Source organism: Sarcophilus harrisii, chromosome 4, assembly GCF_902635505.1.
Source record: "Sarcophilus harrisii chromosome 4, mSarHar1.11, whole genome shotgun sequence".
Lineage (NCBI taxonomy): Eukaryota > Metazoa > Chordata > Mammalia > Dasyuromorphia > Dasyuridae > Sarcophilus > Sarcophilus harrisii.
In genome coordinates this window covers 305,672,353-305,690,474 of record NC_045429.1, presented here as the reverse complement: position 1 = coordinate 305,690,474, position 18,122 = coordinate 305,672,353, and the positions used below count along the sequence as shown (strand labels likewise).

The 18,122-nt window shown below is 30.8% G+C and overlaps 1 protein-coding gene across 5 annotated transcripts in view; it reads right to left on the bottom strand.

The window, feature by feature from the left end:
• RPTOR (regulatory associated protein of MTOR complex 1) overlaps nucleotides 1–18,122 on the bottom strand; it is a 511,183-nt gene that overhangs the window by 392,304 nt on the left and 100,757 nt on the right. For all 5 annotated transcript variants that reach the window (XM_031965593.1, XM_031965594.1, XM_031965596.1 and 2 more), the window contains one exon: nucleotides 15,562–15,644. In XM_031965593.1, the coding sequence (XP_031821453.1) occupies nucleotides 15,562–15,644 (83 nt within the window). The remainder of the gene's footprint in view (nucleotides 1–15,561; nucleotides 15,645–18,122) is intronic.

The window sequence follows — 18,122 nt, the reverse complement described above, 5'->3', positions numbered from 1 at the left end:
TACATGAATACATAGCCTCAAGATCAAAGACTTTACTTTAATAAATTAAAAGAGAACTAGATGATAGATCCCCTCACAGCAATGAATAGGTGATGTATTCTTAACTAAGCAAGAGATAAAGGCAATTAAATAGACAAAATAGATAACTTTGATGACATGAACTTGAAAAGCTTTTGTACAAATCAAATTAAGGCCCCTATAATAAAGGAAGAGATCAAATGCAAAAAAAAATCTTTGTATCAAATTTGTCAGAGAAGTGAAAGTTTTAGTAATCAAAATATATAAGGATAGAATGATATGACATTTTATAAATGTATATGTAAATGTTTATGCATATGTGTATATATATATATATATATACATATTACAACATAATATAAAACATTTCTCAATATATAAGTGGTAAAATAATGGAATAGTTCTCAAAAGAATTACAAAGTATTAACAACAATATGAAAAAATGCTTGAAATCAATAATAACAAGAAAACTTAACTAAACAAATTTAAAAAACTCTGAAGTTTCATCTCACACCTTAAAATTTGCATGAATGATGAGAATAGTTAATGCTGGAGGGTTTATGAGACAATAGGCACATAAGTTAGTAGAGCTGTAAATCATATGATCATTTTGTAAAGCAATTTGAAATTGTGCAACTAAAGCAACTAAAATGCCCATATCTTTTGACCAAGAGATTCCATAATTATCCTGATATCCAAAATTAGCCTGATAAGAAACAAGTTATATGACAAATTTATTTTTAAAAGGAAAAAAGCTCCACTATGTAACCTGATATTTATGAAATTATTATTTTTATTATAGCTTTTTATTGACAAAACATATGCATGGATAATTTTTCAACACTGACCCTTGCAAAACAATTTTTCCCCTCCCTCCCCTAAATGGCAGGTAGTCCCATATATGTTAAAAATGTTAAAGTATATGTTAAATACTACATATTTATACAGTTGTCTTGCTACACAAGAAAAATTGGATTTAGAAAGAAGGTAAAAATAACCTGGGGAGAAAAACAAAAGTTATGCAATTATTTTTAATAATATTAAAGAACAGAAAACAGAGTAGATACCCATTGACTAAGGAATGGATGAACAAATTATGGCACCTGAATGAAACAATAATTCTGTGTTATAGGAAAAGATGAATATGCTAAATAAAAAACATAGAAGGATTTATATGATACAAAGTAAAGTAAGCAGAGCTAAAGAATTTATATATTTAATGACTAAACAATTAAGTGGAAAGAAAGCTCACCCCCAATATAAAATTAATATTATAAAATTTTCAAAATCAAGCAGAGCTCAAAATTTCTATTCCAAGCATATTATTCCAAGAGAAACTGAGGTCCCACAGCTATGCATATTTCCCTTTTTCAATATATTGAGATGTCATGATGACTTGTTCTTCTTTTTCTTTTTTGACCTGAAAAATACTATTTGTTATATGTGATATCTTTCAGGAAGTGTGAAAGGAAAGAAACTTGGAGAAATCATACTGATATTTCAAAAAATAACATCAATAAAATGTATTATGAAAAAATGCTAATGATCTCATAGGAGTGTTATAAGGATTAAAATAGGTTAACATAATACTTTATTAATTTTAGCTATTATTATTAAGAAAAATAAATCATAATTAAAAACTAACAAAATCAAAGATATATATCTGAGTAAAAAATACATTCTAAGGTAATGACAAGAAGAATAATGTATTTTTAAAAAGGGAGAAACATACACAATCAAATAAAGTCTTCTGGACCAAGTTTCAATCAATTTGATTTGAAGCAGGTATACAGCTTAATAAAAATGTTGAATGATATTTTACCTAAAAACAAAAGAGTAGATAGGACAAACACTAATTTATTCTAAGTGATTGCAACAATATGACAAGAAAATCTTTCCTAACTTGCAAAGGCAATGCACAATGAGGGGTGTAGTAGACCAAAACCATTATTAAAAACCAGCAGTCTTATTCAAGCCCTCCCAAGGATGTTGTTATGAGCACTTTGATCTTTGGGATTAGATAAAGACAGGAAAAACTGAAATTATGGATGAAAAAAGAACTATTGGCTGTTGCCATTAATCCTTCATTTTAGAGGAGGACCAATGACATCACAAGATGATGTTTTAACTTGCACATAAATCGAATTTAAGTAACAGAATTGCACGTAGTTGTCAGCCTCGCTTTCTCTCCAAAATCACTCGGGTCCAGTGGCAAAATAAAAATCAACACAATTGATGATAAGTAGAATATAGAGGATCTTCAATAGCTCTAAGCACTCCACAGCTCCTCTAGCCATCTTCAAGGCCACTGGAACAAAGTGTTTCTAATCCACCTATTCCAGGTTAAAGAGAACAAATCAGAATTCTCCTTGAACACACTGTACTTATTACACAACTCTCATGCTGCAACAAGATGGAAAAGAAAGAAAAACACACAGTAGAGTCGGAAGTGCTTTTAAGATCAGACAAAACATTAAAAGACAATTGGATTGGGCACTGATTCACTTGATAGTCTAGGCAATGAGGAGTTAAATAAAAATATGCTAAAATGTGACCATTAACCCCAAATGATAGTATATTTTCTATAATGTTATACAAATTTAGTGAGCATATGCAACAGGCACATCACACCAGATACCAAATTATGTAAATTGCGTACCATTCAGTAAATAGTTTTGCCTTTGGCTATATGTCTTTCTTTGCAATTTATCACAAGGTGAACTAAGTTCAATTTTAGGACCCTTTTTAAGTATACTGTTTCTCCCCATTTCCAACCACTTACAGTGATTTTGGATTTCTTTGGATCTTTCCATGGTTTCCTTTCTCAGAAAACTCATCTCTAAGAAATCTCAGTGGGGAATGAATCTATTTATCCACATCTAGTAGCCTCTCCAGCCTCTGACTGAAGATTGGGGTCAGTGACTTGAAGGTTACTAAGGAAAGGATTCAGTACAGACCCTTCTCATTCTACCACCTACACTGGTTTTGAAGTCATTGGACTTAACTTATATTTAGAATGTCTAACATGTCTTCACGCTAAGCTTATTTTCCTACCTTCCCCTTACCTTTTCAGCTTTCTTTTTTGTCTTGTCTTCCCCCATTAGATTATAGGCTGCTTGAGGAAAAAGACCATGTTTTTATTTGTAATTGTGCTCCTAGCACAATTGCCTGGCACATATCAGGCATTTAATAAATGTTTAATGACTGGCTGAGCTTTGGGAAGGAAAACAATGAAGAAAAAGAAAAGGGAAGACATTAATGAGAGGAAAATAAGGCAAGGAAGACAATAGGATCATAAATTAAGAGCTGAAAGAAACTAGCGGTCACTCAGTTATCTTTTAGCAGAATAGGAAACTGAGGTCCAGAGAAATTAAGTAATGACCCCAAGAACATGCAGAAACAATGACAGAACTAGAATTTTAATGTCAGCACTTTTTGTACCATATGATGGTGACTTCTACAGATGAAAATATAGGATCAAATAGAAGATGATGAAGGCCCATTTAATGAGCTAAACTGCTCATTTTGTTTGTGGAAAAATCCCGAGCAGTTACCCAAAGTAAAGTTGTGAGTTAGGCTGTGAGCCTTCCAAGAAAATAGCTTACTTTTTTAAAGATACTAAAATGATCAAAGATTTGTGATCTCATCCCAGCTGTAACAGCTATGCTCATTCATGACTTTCTATATGCCTCTGTGCTTTCTCCCAATATAATAAATATACTAGTAGTGGAACATTCCACCTGTCCACCTCATATTCTTACTATTTAACAAGTCTATCTTCTCTTCTTAAAACACAAATCTTTGATGTCATTCTTTATTCCACTTTTTCTTAGTAGTTTCTTGTTAGTGATTTGCTCCTATCTGCCATGTGCATCTTCACTGCTCTCTGTATAATACGCACGTTTGGTTGCTCAGATATAGTAGTATTCTATATCTTATTGCCATATGGCAAACACTAGTAAAATGTTAGAATTAAAAGATGACACCAGTTGTACCTACTTACTAAAGGATTGAGAGAAGTTCTAAGAAAAAAGTCTACTTTTTTACCAAACACTCCAGGTGGTGCCCGTCTATTCATAGATACTATAATACAATTAACTACTTTGCTACCCAAATTTCTAGCAACCTGAAATGGGTTTAACCACAAAGAGGCTCAAGATTAACTGGAGAGACAGAATACAATAATCTAAGACAATTCCAAGTGATTCATGATGGAAAATGTTGACCACATTCAGAGAAAGAACTGAAAAAAAAAGTCTGAAAGATTAAAACATACTATTTTCACCTTTTTTGTTGTCTTTTTCTTTATCTTTCTCATGGTTTTTCCCTTTTGTTCTGATATTTCTTTCACAATATGACTAATGTGGGAAAATATTTAACATGATTGTACATGTGTAGTGTCTATAAGATTGACTTGTCTAGGGAAAGAGAAAGGAAAGGGAGGGTGAGAGAAAAAAATTGAAGTTCAAAATCTTCCAAAGATGAATGTTAAAAACTGTCTATGTAATTGGGGAAAAAAATAAAATACTATTAAGTTAAAAAAAATACAAAGACCTGGTTTCTACTCAGTTTGTATACAATTGGAAAGATTCCCCTAATAAACTCATTATTTGTCAAAAAAAAATCCAGGATTTTAAAGACTCAATTTTGTTTTCCAAACTAAAATTTCCAAAACCAATTTAAAAAAAGATTAACTGGAGAAAGACATAAAAGTAAAACAAAGCAATGAGCCAAATCTCTTTCAAAAATGTATGGATTTTAAACAACTAGAAGTCTAAGCAATTGCAAATATACTCCTAACATTTCATATAAAGTAAGCTCCTTAAATATTATTGTTTTATAAGAAACAAAATGCAGGATGATTTCAGAAAGACCTGGAGAGGCGTACATGAACTGATGCTAGGTGAAGTGAGTAGAATCAAGAAAATACTGCATACAGCAACAATGATATGATGTGATGATCAACTGTGGTGGACATGGCTCTTTTCAACACTGAGGTGATTCAGGCCAATGATATTGACTTGTGATGGAGAGAGCCTTCTGCATCCAGAAAGAGGACTGTGGAGACCGAACGTAGATCATACAACATAAAATTTTCACCCTTTTTTATTGTTATTTTCTTGCCTTTTTTTTTCCTTTTTGTTCTTATTTTTCTTGGACAGCATGATAAATGTGGAAACATGTATAGAAGAATTACTCATGTTTAACATACATTGGATTACTTGTATCTAGAGGAGAAAGTGGGAAGAGGGAGGGAGAAAAATTTGAAACACAAGATTTTGCAATCTTGAATGTTGAAAACTATCTTTGCATATATTTTGAAAATAAAAAGCTATTATTAAAAATAAATAAACTCCTTAAAGCTAAAGAAAAGAGAATCACGTGGACCTTACAGGCCCAAGCTTATAATTCTTATGGAATATTATATTGAATGTCAAGTGATAATGGAAAAGAGAAAAATAGATTGTACATGGAACAGCAGGATTTTTATGTACAATTAGCTTTTAAATATAGTGTATGAAATATAGATGGCATGCCAAACCCAGAGTCAGAAAGAGTCATCTTTCTGAGATCAAATTTGGCATAAGACACTAGTTATTAGTTATGTGAGTCTGGGCAAGTCACTTAACCCTGCTTGCTTCAGTTTCCTATCTGTAATATGAGCTGGAGAATGAAATGGCAAACTACTCCAATATTTTTGCCAAGAAACCCCTAAATGAGATTACATAGAGTCCAACATGACTAAAACAATTCAACAACAAACATAAAGTAAACCGGATATGTAACATTCAACATTTTCCTAATTGCCTATTTCCTTGAAGTTTTCTTTTCTCTTTTTGTTTCTTCTTTTAAACACTTTAAAAAACCATTTCAATGATCTACTTTTCTTTATTTCATTTTTTGCAATCTTATCATTCCTACCAATATCCAGCCAATGAAAAAGAACCTCATCATGCGTTAGAATCACAATTGGTCACTATATGGACCAAAATTTGTCTTTCAGAATTATGTATATATTTTTAAATGTATATATATATAGTTTTTGTTTGTATAAAGAATTTTTCTGTGAATAGAACCAGGAGAACATTGCACAAAGCAACAGCAAGATTATATGATGATCAATTCTGATGGGCATGGCTCTTTTCAACAGGGGGTGATTCAGGTCAGTTCCAATATCTTCTGATGAAGAGAGCTATCTGCACCCAGAGAGAGGACTGTGGGGACTGAGAGTGAATCACAATATGATGTTTTCACCCTTTGTATTGTTGTTTACATTCATTTTGTTTTCTCATTTTTTTTCCCTTTTTGTTTCGATTTTACTTACCATAAAGAGAAGGTGATGGAGGAAGGGAAGGAAAAAAAATTTGAAATACAAGGTTTTGGTAAAGGTGAATGTTGAAAATGATCTATGCCTGTGTTTTGAAAATAAAAAGCTTTAATCAAAAAGGAAAGAAGAAAAGAAATGCAATAAATAAATAAATGAAACCTGGTTCTATTTACTTCACTGAAGCAGTTCAATTAACTTGGAACCATCTTTTCAGTTATTTATTATAATGCAATAATATTTCAATACATTTATATAACTTGTTCAGTTGTTCCCTAACTGATAGGTATCCCTTAATTTCTAGTTCTTTTCTACAATAAAAAAGGAAAGCTTTTATTTTTTATTTTCATTTTTGGTTATATTTGTCATTATGATAGATGTGAGTTAGAATGCTTTAATTTGTACTTCTATAATTATTAGTGTTATGATTATTAATAGCTTAAATTTCTTTAAGAACTGCCTGTTTATATCCCTTTTAACCATCTATTCATGGGGGAATAGCTATTATTCTTATAAATTTGAAACAGTTCTTTACATATCTTAGAAATAATAAGGCTTTTATCGGAAAGTTTTGCTGTAAAATTTCCTGTCTGACCCCCCCCCCAAGATGTCCAGTTAACTATTTCTTATTTAATTTTAACTCAGTTTTATTAATGCAAAAACTTTTTTATTCCATGTAATGAAAGTTGTTTAGTTTATCTTCTCTTAGTTTATCTCTCTGCTTTTTGGTTGGTCATGAATTTTCCCCCAATTCATAGTTGCAAAAAAAGTATTTCCTTTTATGCTATAAGAATTTATGATATGATTGCTTATATCTAATATATGCAATTGTAGCTTATATAATACATGGTATCGTACATTTATTTAAACCAAATTTAAATTAAAGAGACAGACAGACAAAAAAATTGACTTAATTTCCGTTAGACTGCTGTCTAGTTTTTATCAGATAATGAGCTCTTTCCTCAATAGTTGGAATATTTGAGATTACTGAACTTTATTCCATTTTAGGTGATTACTGCTGGGCCTTGTGTATAAAATATGTTTCACTAATATATTATTCTTTTTTTTTTAACCAATATGAAGTAGTTTTGATGATCTGATATAGGTCTCATGCTTCTCTACTTTATATTCTCCTTAGAATTCTGCATATTTTGTTTCTCTGGACAGATTTCATTATTATTTTTAAATAGCATTCTAAAGTAATCTTGTTGGTATAGCCCTAATAAATAAATTACTTAATTTGGGCAATGTTATTTTTAATTTATTGACATAGCCTAACCATGAGCAATTACTATTTATTTATTTGAACCTGTCTTTATTTCTGTAAAAAGCATATTGCAATTATATTCACATAGTTCCTCTGTGTGTCTTGATAAATGGTTTCTCAAATATGTTCATTATACATATGTTATATAATTGTTTTAAATGGAATTTCTGTACCATTTTCTGCTGGATTAGTTGAATATTTAGGGATTTCTACATAGACTAACATCATCTGAGGGAAAAAAAATCACAATAATTTGGTTTTCTCTTTGTGTTTATTGCTTAGTTGGTTTTTTCCCCCTTTTATTTTGCTATAATTACAACTATATTAAATAACAGTAGATCATCAAATATCTAGAACCACATTAAATAAATGGTGATAATGAATGTATTGAAAAAGTCTCTTTGTAATATTGGCCCTTCATTTTAGATAGATAATATTTACCAGATTACAGTAAATTGATTCAAATGCTTTTTAGTGATTTTAAGAGGAGTAAATATTTAGTACTTTGCAAAAAAATTCTTCAGAATCTTTTGATATAATCAATCTTTTTATTTTTATCAATATGAATGTGGTATATTATGCTTATAGTTTCCCTGGTCAAAGAATAGGGTCTTTTAAATATTTTTTATAACCTTTGTGTTTAATGTTTAATATTTTTGCATTGATATGTTTATCAATAGGAATGCTGGTCTATAACTTATCTTTCTCTGCATTGTTGTTCTCTGATTAAGGTATAAAAACTATAACCATATTATTAAAGAAATTTGGTAGAATTTTATAATTTTCCAATTTGTGTATAAAATTTATATATTAAAATTAATTATTCTTTAAATGTTACATATTGGTCCCTCATTGTCTTCACAATTATATGACCTTTTAACACATAAATAAATCAATCCAATTCAGTTACTTTGCTTTGCTTAATGCCATTATATCTACTTTATAAGCTCCTTAATGTGACTGAGTATCATGGTCAAAGTGTGGTATTTCTGCTGGTCTTGATGGGAAAAATCTTTCTGTAAATCTTTTCCATTTTTCTTCTGTAATTTGTGACTTATCTATTTTCATCTTTGAATGCTGTTCAGGATAATTTTTCATAGTTGGACAAGCTTTCCATAAACTTGTTTTACCTTTTATTATAATATTCTTTTCTTTATGAGAAAATAGTCAACCTTATAATCAACCATCACTTTTCTTTCTAAGATACTGCACATTTAGATGGTAAATCTGTGTTGCTTCTTACAGACATCTCTTTTTGTTTAACAAGTCAAGCATTTTTAATAATGATACTTTCTGAAATCTTGGTCTTCTTATGAAATTTATTTCCATTGCTTTAACTTCTGGATAAAACTATTATAACTGATACATCATTTTTTTGTTGTCCATTTCCCATTTTTAAAAATAACTTTTAAAATACTCAACTAAATAACTGTAATGTTTTGCTCTTTTTCTCACATTACTTTTAAATTTTAAATAGATTATTATCTTACCTTTCAATGCACAAAAAAGTGATTCAAAGATATCTACCACAGGACAGGTAGGTGGTGGAATGGATAGATAACCAGCTCTGGAGTCAGGAGGATCTACGAGTTCAAATCTGCCTCAGATATTTGACACTAATTAGATGTTTGACCCTAGGCAAGTCACTTAACCCTGATTGGTATACACACACACACACCAATAACAGAAAAAGATAACTGCTATACAAATAATAATGCAGTCAATTATGTTCTTTATTGTAAACTTCTGCATAATTTTCAAATATTTTAGCTCTCCTATTTCTTTCTCCAGAACCTACTTTCCCATGTAATTCTCCCTGCTTTCTCCTTTAATCACCACTGCACTGAAGTCACCAGTGTAATCTGAAGAATCTTGATCTAAGATATCAAAATAATAATAATGGTTAGAAAACATTAACTATGGATAAGTAAAAAGCTTCCTCACATTATCATAACTTACCCTATCAACAAGTAACTTAAACAAATCTGATGGACCATTAAATCAAACTATATAAATTTGTGGACCATTCCAGCAAAACTTTGAAATACTTAGCTCTGGCCTTTCCAAAAGGCAGCTAATCTGAGAAATAATAAAAGCAGCTGATATTTATACAGTGCTAAGCCATTGTACATTGACATTAAGTCATTGTACTAAGGACTTTACCAATATTACTTCAGCAGATTTACAACACCGAGGGGTAGATGTTATTAGTATCCCCATTTTACAGATGAAGCAAATGATCAGAGGCAAATGCCTTGCCCAGGGCCAACTAGCTACAGAATAACTGGAGTCAAAGTTGATCTTAAGTCTTCCTTTCTCCAGGCTTGATCTCACTATACATTGTATCACTTGTCTATTCCCATTAATTGTCAATGTAGATTTATGGTCAGTCCAGGGAATAAATAAAATCTCTATCTATTCTACTATCAACAGAATATGATATATCCATAATGCAATCCATCAATGCAATATGATATATATATATATATATATAATTCAACTTTTTGCAAATAAAACTATTTGAGTCCTGCAGAAATCACATCAGTAGAGAGAAAGCCTAGATAAGTTCTAGCAGAGCGAATCATGAATCTTATGAAGCACAGAATACAAATATCAACCTTACAAACAGTACTTATGACTGAAAAAGTCTTCCAAGTCTTTATGCAAAAGCCACTAGTCTTTTTATCCATTTCACACTGAGAGTTACTGCTCTCTGAATCATTTTCTTGAACCAGGTACACAATCAACTATCAATTAATAAATACTTGATAATGAAGAGGATCATTAAGCAAGAAAAAACTCCCATCAAGCAGATAATGTAAGTATTTTGAATATAGCTCTGAAATGTAGCTTTGTTTTTGTTTAGGTTTTTTGAATGACTCATTTCTCTTCCTAATCATATTTTGCTTAGTTCTCATCACTAGCCCACAAAATGAGGCCTAAGCAATAAGATAGAAAGGATAACAACCTAGAATTTTAAATCTGCCAAGAATAATCCACAAAGTATAAAATTTACAAGTAGATAATCAAAAATTGACTAGGTGCGCTACAACATATGAGTATCACTCTGTAACCTAAAAGAGGGGTCGACTAGTAAATTGTCTGGAATCTTTCAGGACAGTGAATCACCACACCAATAGGATGAGCTGTCAAAGCTCAGAAATCTTTGTGCTCAATAGCCTCTATAAAAAAACAAAAAAGATGAGATATCTGTTCAGCATTTCCCTAAAGTCCATGACTAATAACAAAAGTCCCAAATACATCAAAACCAGTAATAATTTGCCACCTTCTTTATTCACATACTTTGGCTAAGATGATAATGGAATATTCCCTATATTACATACAGCATCTAAATGTCAAAGTCCCTCTAAGTGTACTCATTTGAGAGAAACATCATATGCTGACACCTTACCTTTGATCAATTTCCTTCATCTATTTTAGTATACTATAAATATTTTAATCTAAATCTATTTAAGTCACCAGGGAGAACTAAAATTAAACACAAGTATATGTGTCATGATTTTAGCTACATGATTTGGAACATATTTTTGGGGGGAGCCAGGTCAAAAGGAATGGGGGGCAGGGGAAAGAAGAGAAGGGAGCATAGGAGAGAAGTTTTTCCCCACTTGCTCCAGCACCTAAATTATCTCCACACTGAACTGACAGAAATTCTAATCCATTAGGAAAATTTTTGAGAGGGAAAGAGAAAAATTCTTTACTCTGTGCCCTAGTTTTATAATCTCTTGTGCCCATCTCTCAATAAAACTTTCATTTGAGACTTGGAATGAAATGAGTGAGTTTTACTTAACTGCAGTATTTTGCAGCTGAAACAACACTGGGCACGTGTTTTTTTCCCTCCTTATTCCTCTTGCAGTATACAAATTTATATCTCTACAAGGCAATAAAACAAAATCTTAAATTTAATCATAAGTACTTTAAGCAGTGGCAAACTGTTAAATTATTTACAAAGTAGTTCAATGAGGCTGAACAAGGAAATAGATGCCAGAATCAGAGTCTGGGAACATTCAGAAAGGAATGTGATCTACTCGGATCATTAATTTTCTTTATAAATCAAAATTACCCTATAATCAAAATACTATAAGACATTAGTTACAGGTTAAAAAAGCAAGAACATAAGGTGAGATCTTTAATACCTGTACAGTAACAAATCTTCAAGCTTCTCTTTCTGGAGTTAAGAGAATCAGCATTCACTGGTCAGTTTTCTGCTTATTTATATTTGAAGAAGCTCTTAAAAGTGTAGTTACTTCCTAATTCATTTCTACTACTACAACCTTGAGGGAAAGCAACAATTTCAACATGACTAGATTGATCTTATTTTTGATTGAGCAACCTTTCTTGAACTTTTAAAATAAATAATAAAGACAAAACTAGCTCCATTAATATTTATATCAAAGTGGGAAAAGTATCAGACACAAGCTGACACTTTATATTTGACTAATTTTCTTTACCTATTTTATTACAATGTAAGCATTTAATTTTATTTTTAAGTAAGATAGATCTAAAATCAAATCCAAGTAAGTATATCATGATTTTCATCTAGATTTACATAAAGCAAGGTAGGGAAGAGAAGTACAGTGGAATAAAAGATTTTTTTTTTGTTATGTCAACTCTACTATCTCAATTACTTCTATTCTAAACCGCCAGAACTCCTAATTCGTTAAGAAAATTCTGGAGAGAAATAAATTCAAAAGGAAATTCAATAACGTCCCCATTGTTTTATTGTAGATAGTATATCAACTTCCCTTTATTACTGCAGAAAACTCAAGAGCTCTGTTGAGTGCAATAAAGTGGTACGTGTTTAGTTTTGCAATGATTCCAAGACCAGTGATTTACTGTGTAGAGCCAAGCACCTTGCACACAAATATCTGAGCTTGGTAACTGCCTGAAGTTTAGTGCAAACTCTACTAGGCAGCAGGAGGTCTGCCCACACACTGAGTACCTGCTGCTACTGGAAGCCAGTCCTCTCACTCTGCTTTACTGTAATTAAATTCAGTTATTAAACAGCAAAAATATACTTTCTTGTGCACCAAAGTGTTTGTCTATTAATATAAGGGAGATACAGTTATCGTCATTAGGCAGAAGAAATCAGTGTGTCTTTTTAAATGAAAGACAACAAGTATAATTTGAAGCAGGAACATTTAAAGTATTTTTATAACCGAAAACATGTCTAATGGTCATGATCATGAAGAAATGTAATATGGTTTTGAAATGCAGGTGAAAGATTGTAATCCGGTATATATGGACCAATTCCTAAATTCTTTACAAGATCTTTCCACAAAATAGATTTTCAGACTGCTGTCATTAGTTGACCATGTAATCTCACTACTGTACTGATACTATTTCTAGTATCTAGTATTTCAAGTATAAAATATACTTGAAATAGCACACACCACCCTAGAAAGCAAAACAGGCCTTTTTTACACAAAAATTTGGCTTGTTTTATTTTCTTTTTTCAGCTAAAAGCCATTCAATCAGCACTTAAAATCTTCATTACCTATGAAATTTTTATAATTAACATTTAGGTTCACTAGTCTAAAATACCTATTCTACTTTCCTTGTTATAAGAGCTTTCCTTGTTGCTATGGAACAAATTAGTGCCCCAAATAGCATTCAGAGAGAGGGTTAGTTCAGACTTGTTTAAATAGTTACATTGACTATGCATCCATATAAACACATTTTCTTACTTATTTGATTAAATTAATATTAAATCTATGGCTCTATCCCAATTTTTAGCAACCTATGAACATAGAAGACCCTAAAGAACAAAAGAAAGAATTTTGGAATGTTAAATAAACAAATACTAACAGATTGTATTTTCTTATAATAATAGCAATTAAGAAAAACAGTAAAACCTTTGAGAATCATTCTCTAGAGGACTTGATCAGGCGATCTAAATTCATGGTTTCAAAAGGTGTTTTTTAAAGTCCTTCTCAAGGTAAAAATTGCAGTATAGAGGCATATTCTTGACTCAAGGTAAAAATTGCAGTATAGAGGCATATTCTTGACAACTACTAAATGAGATGGAAAGGGAGAAAATAGAGTGTCTATTAAGGTTAACTCCTTTAAATGTAACTGTAAATGTTAATATACACTAAAACTACAATAATTTGAAGTGTTCATTATTATTTCATTTGTTTATAGACAAAATGAATGGTACTTTTAGACTTAAAATGCTTTTCTAGCCCCATTCATGCTTACATTACTCTAGCCTCATTTGAAATTTTATTGCACCCTTAGAAGTTTTTCAGGAAACCACTTTCCATTGATGATAATAAGTTTCCTTACTATTTCTAGATAAATAATTCATTAAAATACTTCTGTTCACTTTACTATCTACACCCCCACATTTCTCACACCAACTGTTAAAGAATATCATAGTCTAGACAAATACATTAAACATGATCTTGGATTTCTATATGAGACACATTTCATACACCAAAAAGTACTAAAAAGGGCATGCAAACTGCTTTTGGAAAAGCTAAAATCCATTATTGTAATTTAACAAATAACCCAAATGCAAAATACAAGTGATATGTGGATTCTTACTAACCAATTAGTCCATTATCAGTTTTGAGCAACAGCAGAAAAGATTTAAGGGCACTAGAAAAAAGGCCAAATCCATCTATGACAGCACTTTCCTTAGCAGTAAATAAAATATAAAAGGAATTTCCTAGTATCTAGGACATACTCATAAACTCATATCTGAAGCAAATATGTTTGTAAACTATATTGTAAAATGTTGTTTACCTTTAGATTCACAGGACAAGAAAATACAGAAACCCTTTATTTGTGACATCTAAAAAGCAGCAAATGCCTGTCACAAAAGGTATATACTTAATGGTTGCTTAAATTGCTCACTTCACAAACTCTCATTGGAAAGACCTATAACATTAAGTGTGGTGGGAAAACACATAAATGAAAATGGAATCAGGAAAACAGGCTTATGGTTGTTTTTCTTGATTAGCTGTGTGATACTATATAAATAGTATTTATATAATAGTATTATATTTCAAAGCTAAAGCTTAGAAATTTTCCACCAAATTTTTAAACCAGCTAATGAGAAAGGTTAGATGAGAAGGAAGACTTCTAGTTTCTTATAAAGAATTTAAGATCTTAAAAAAAAAAAAAAAAAGAATTTAAAATCTGGGGCAGCTAGGTAGTGTAGTGGATAGAGCACCATCCCTGAAGTCAGGAGGACCTGAATTCAAATCTAAACTCAGACACTTAATACTTCCTAGCTGTGTGACCTTAGATAAGTCACTTAACCCCAACTGCCTCAAAAAAAATTTAAGATATTAAAGATAACATGACAAAAATATATTTTATAACATTGATCTAAAAAGAACATAAACACTATAAACCACAAAAAACATGGTAAATGAGCCCCTCAAAATTCTTTTCTTCTGAACCAAAGAGAAAGCATCTAAGAGATGTCAACTATATAATATTGGGCATTTCTTCACCTCCTTCCACAAAATTGCTTTGGAAAAAAAATACTGCAAATAATAATCAAAAGTAATCTGGCTAAGACTAAAAAAAAAAAAAAAAAAAATACCAAACTATCTTCCCTGTGGTACAAGGCAGCCATGATTTAGGGGGAACACAGACGACTACAGCAATGTTTCTTTTTGGAAAATTTTAAAAATTAAAAAGGAAAATACATCAGTATGACAACCTACATATTCTGGGTCAAAAACAAGTTAAACCATATGGTTTGTGATTATCAAGACCAAAAAGATATGAGACCCAGTAAGACTCTAGTACTCCCATGAGTAGCTAGCTGGGCAAGCAATAAATGAGCACATTTTACAACAGGTAAAGGAGATCTGTAATATTCTCATTTAGAGTAATATTAATTAGGATCCTAAAATCCATATCATAGAAAAATGCAAGAACAATAACAACAAAAAAAAAAAAAATCCAAGCTTACCCTTGGCTGCCAATTTTCATATTGTTTCTGTAAATTTGCACCAATGGTTTCCAAAGCTTTCTGAGGACCCATTGACAGAGGATCTAAGGGAAAAAAATTAGGAGAAAAGAAGTCATTATATAAATCTTCAAATACTAAATTGTTTTCAAAGGCAGTTTTAAAATTATATAATTAATTTCTATACTACTTTTGCACTAACATAGTCCAAGTTTTCATTACATAGCTGGCCAGATTTTTAGAGCTAACTAGTCCAAATTAGGTTCAAATATCCAAAATTAGTCTCCTCCATTTTGCAATAGTTTTATTTTAAAAAATCATGTTACATTGGTAATAGAAGAGTTTACATACAAAAAACCTGACATTTACATCTTATTATATAGGTGTTAAGAGACAGACAGACAGACAGACAGGGAAATTTTAAAGTTATATTCTTTGTGGCAGCTGGAAAAAAAAAGTTATATATTCTCAGGCATATAATCTCTTCTTTAAAAGCACATTTCATAAAGGAACACATAAATGTAATTCAATTCCTTCGAGAATAACCTCAAATTCTAAAAAACTGATAAAAAACATATTTAAACTCATTTAAACATTAAAAAAACAAACAAACAAAAAAAAAGAGGGTTCCTGCGGGAAAATGAACAATTATTTTTTTTACTTTTTATCTGTAAACATTATTAAATCTCCATTTTATTTAATCTAATGATCAAAAAATTTACACTAGAAAGAATTTCATATGGATACAGCTCTTCTCAACAATGTGATGACATTCATATTCAAAGTTATTTCAATAGATTTGAGGTAGAAAATGCTATCCACATCCAGAGAGAAAACTTTAGAGACTGAATATGCCTTGAAACATAGATTTTCATCTCTTTTTTGTTTGTTTATTTCTGGCAGCTTTTTCCTTTTTGGTCTGATTTTTCTTGTACAACATGACAAATATCGAAATATGTTTAAAAGAATTGCACCTATTTTAACCTATAACATTGCTTGTGTTCTTGGGAAAGGGGGAAGTAAGGGAGAGAAGGAGAAAAATTTGCAACAAAAGTCTTATAAAAATGAATGATGAAAACAATCTTTATATGTATTTGGAAAAATAAAACATTTCTGCAATTAAAAAAAAAGAAAAAATGAAATTAGAGATTAAATGTGAACTAAAGTTTCTAAAAATAATAATAATTTCATATCTATAATTATAATATCCTTCAACAAAATTCCATCTAGAAAGAACAAAATAGGGTTCTAATGAATCATGGGATGTAGGACACAAAATTATCATTATTTAAAATAAAAAATACCTTCTAATAAAAGTATCTCTGCCTGTATAATGTTCATGGTAGAGTGCTACTAAAGTCCCTATCAAGCCATGTTCTCTTAACCGATTTGTCATTCTGCTTCCCAGTCTCCCTAAAATGGCCAGCTTAACATGAAAATTCCAATTAAAAAAAAAAAAATAAGTAAATAAAGGCAGCAAAACTTAAGAAGTCATATCTCTTTTTTAAAATAATAGTTTTTTTATTTTCAAAATATATGCAAAGATAGTTTTCAACATTCAACCTTGTAAAACCTTGTGTTCCAAATTTTTCTCCCTTCCTTCCTCCCATCCTCTCCTCTAGACATCAAGTAATCCAATATATGTTTAAACATGTACAATTTGAAGTCATATTTTTAAAGGGTTTTTAAAAAAATATTCTACTACAATGCTAATGTGCAGAGTTTTATTAAATGTCTTGATAACAAATATTTCCTACATTGAATAATTCACTTACAGAACCAAAACTGGCCATTCCAGATTTTCTTAAAAAAAAAAAAAAAAAAAAAAAAAAGTGTGTCACTAAGGCTTTCTCATTCCTTTTTAATGAATGGACCAAGAATTATTCCAGAAGGTTAAGAAAAGAAAAGAAAAGGCTACTGACTAGTATCTTGCTAACTCTATCTAGTATCTTGCGCCCCCCCCTCCCCCTCCACATATAGAATATTTACTTCAAAATCCCTTAGCATCATTCCCCACTCTTTGCCTTAGACTCTTGACAATGAGGCAGTCCTCTTCAACAAGGCAAACCATTCTACATCCCCTTTCACTTTTTATTCAATAGACTGAAACTTCAATCATTACTTATCTATTTCTAAGATTCAATGCCTCACTATCATACTAGTTCCTTCCTTACAGTCATCAAACACACTCAATTTCTCCCATCCTAAACAAAAAACAAAAACTCCATATGATCCTTCTATCACCTCAAACTATCATACCATATTACTTCCCTTTCTTAGCCAAACTTTTAAATTATTAAAAAAAAAAAAAAAAACTGTCAAAACTCATTGTTTCACTTCTCTCTATTCTCAACACTTTGCAATCTGGTTTTTCAATTTTATTATAATTAAAATTCTTCATAGTTAAATATGATCTCTTAATTGCCTGATTTGATGGTCTTTTCTCAGATCTCATTCTTCTTTACCAAAAGATGATGCATTATGTGACACCATTGACTACCCTTTTCTCTTAGATGCTTTCTTCTCCCTAGGTCTTTGTGACACTGATTCTATTCCTATCTATT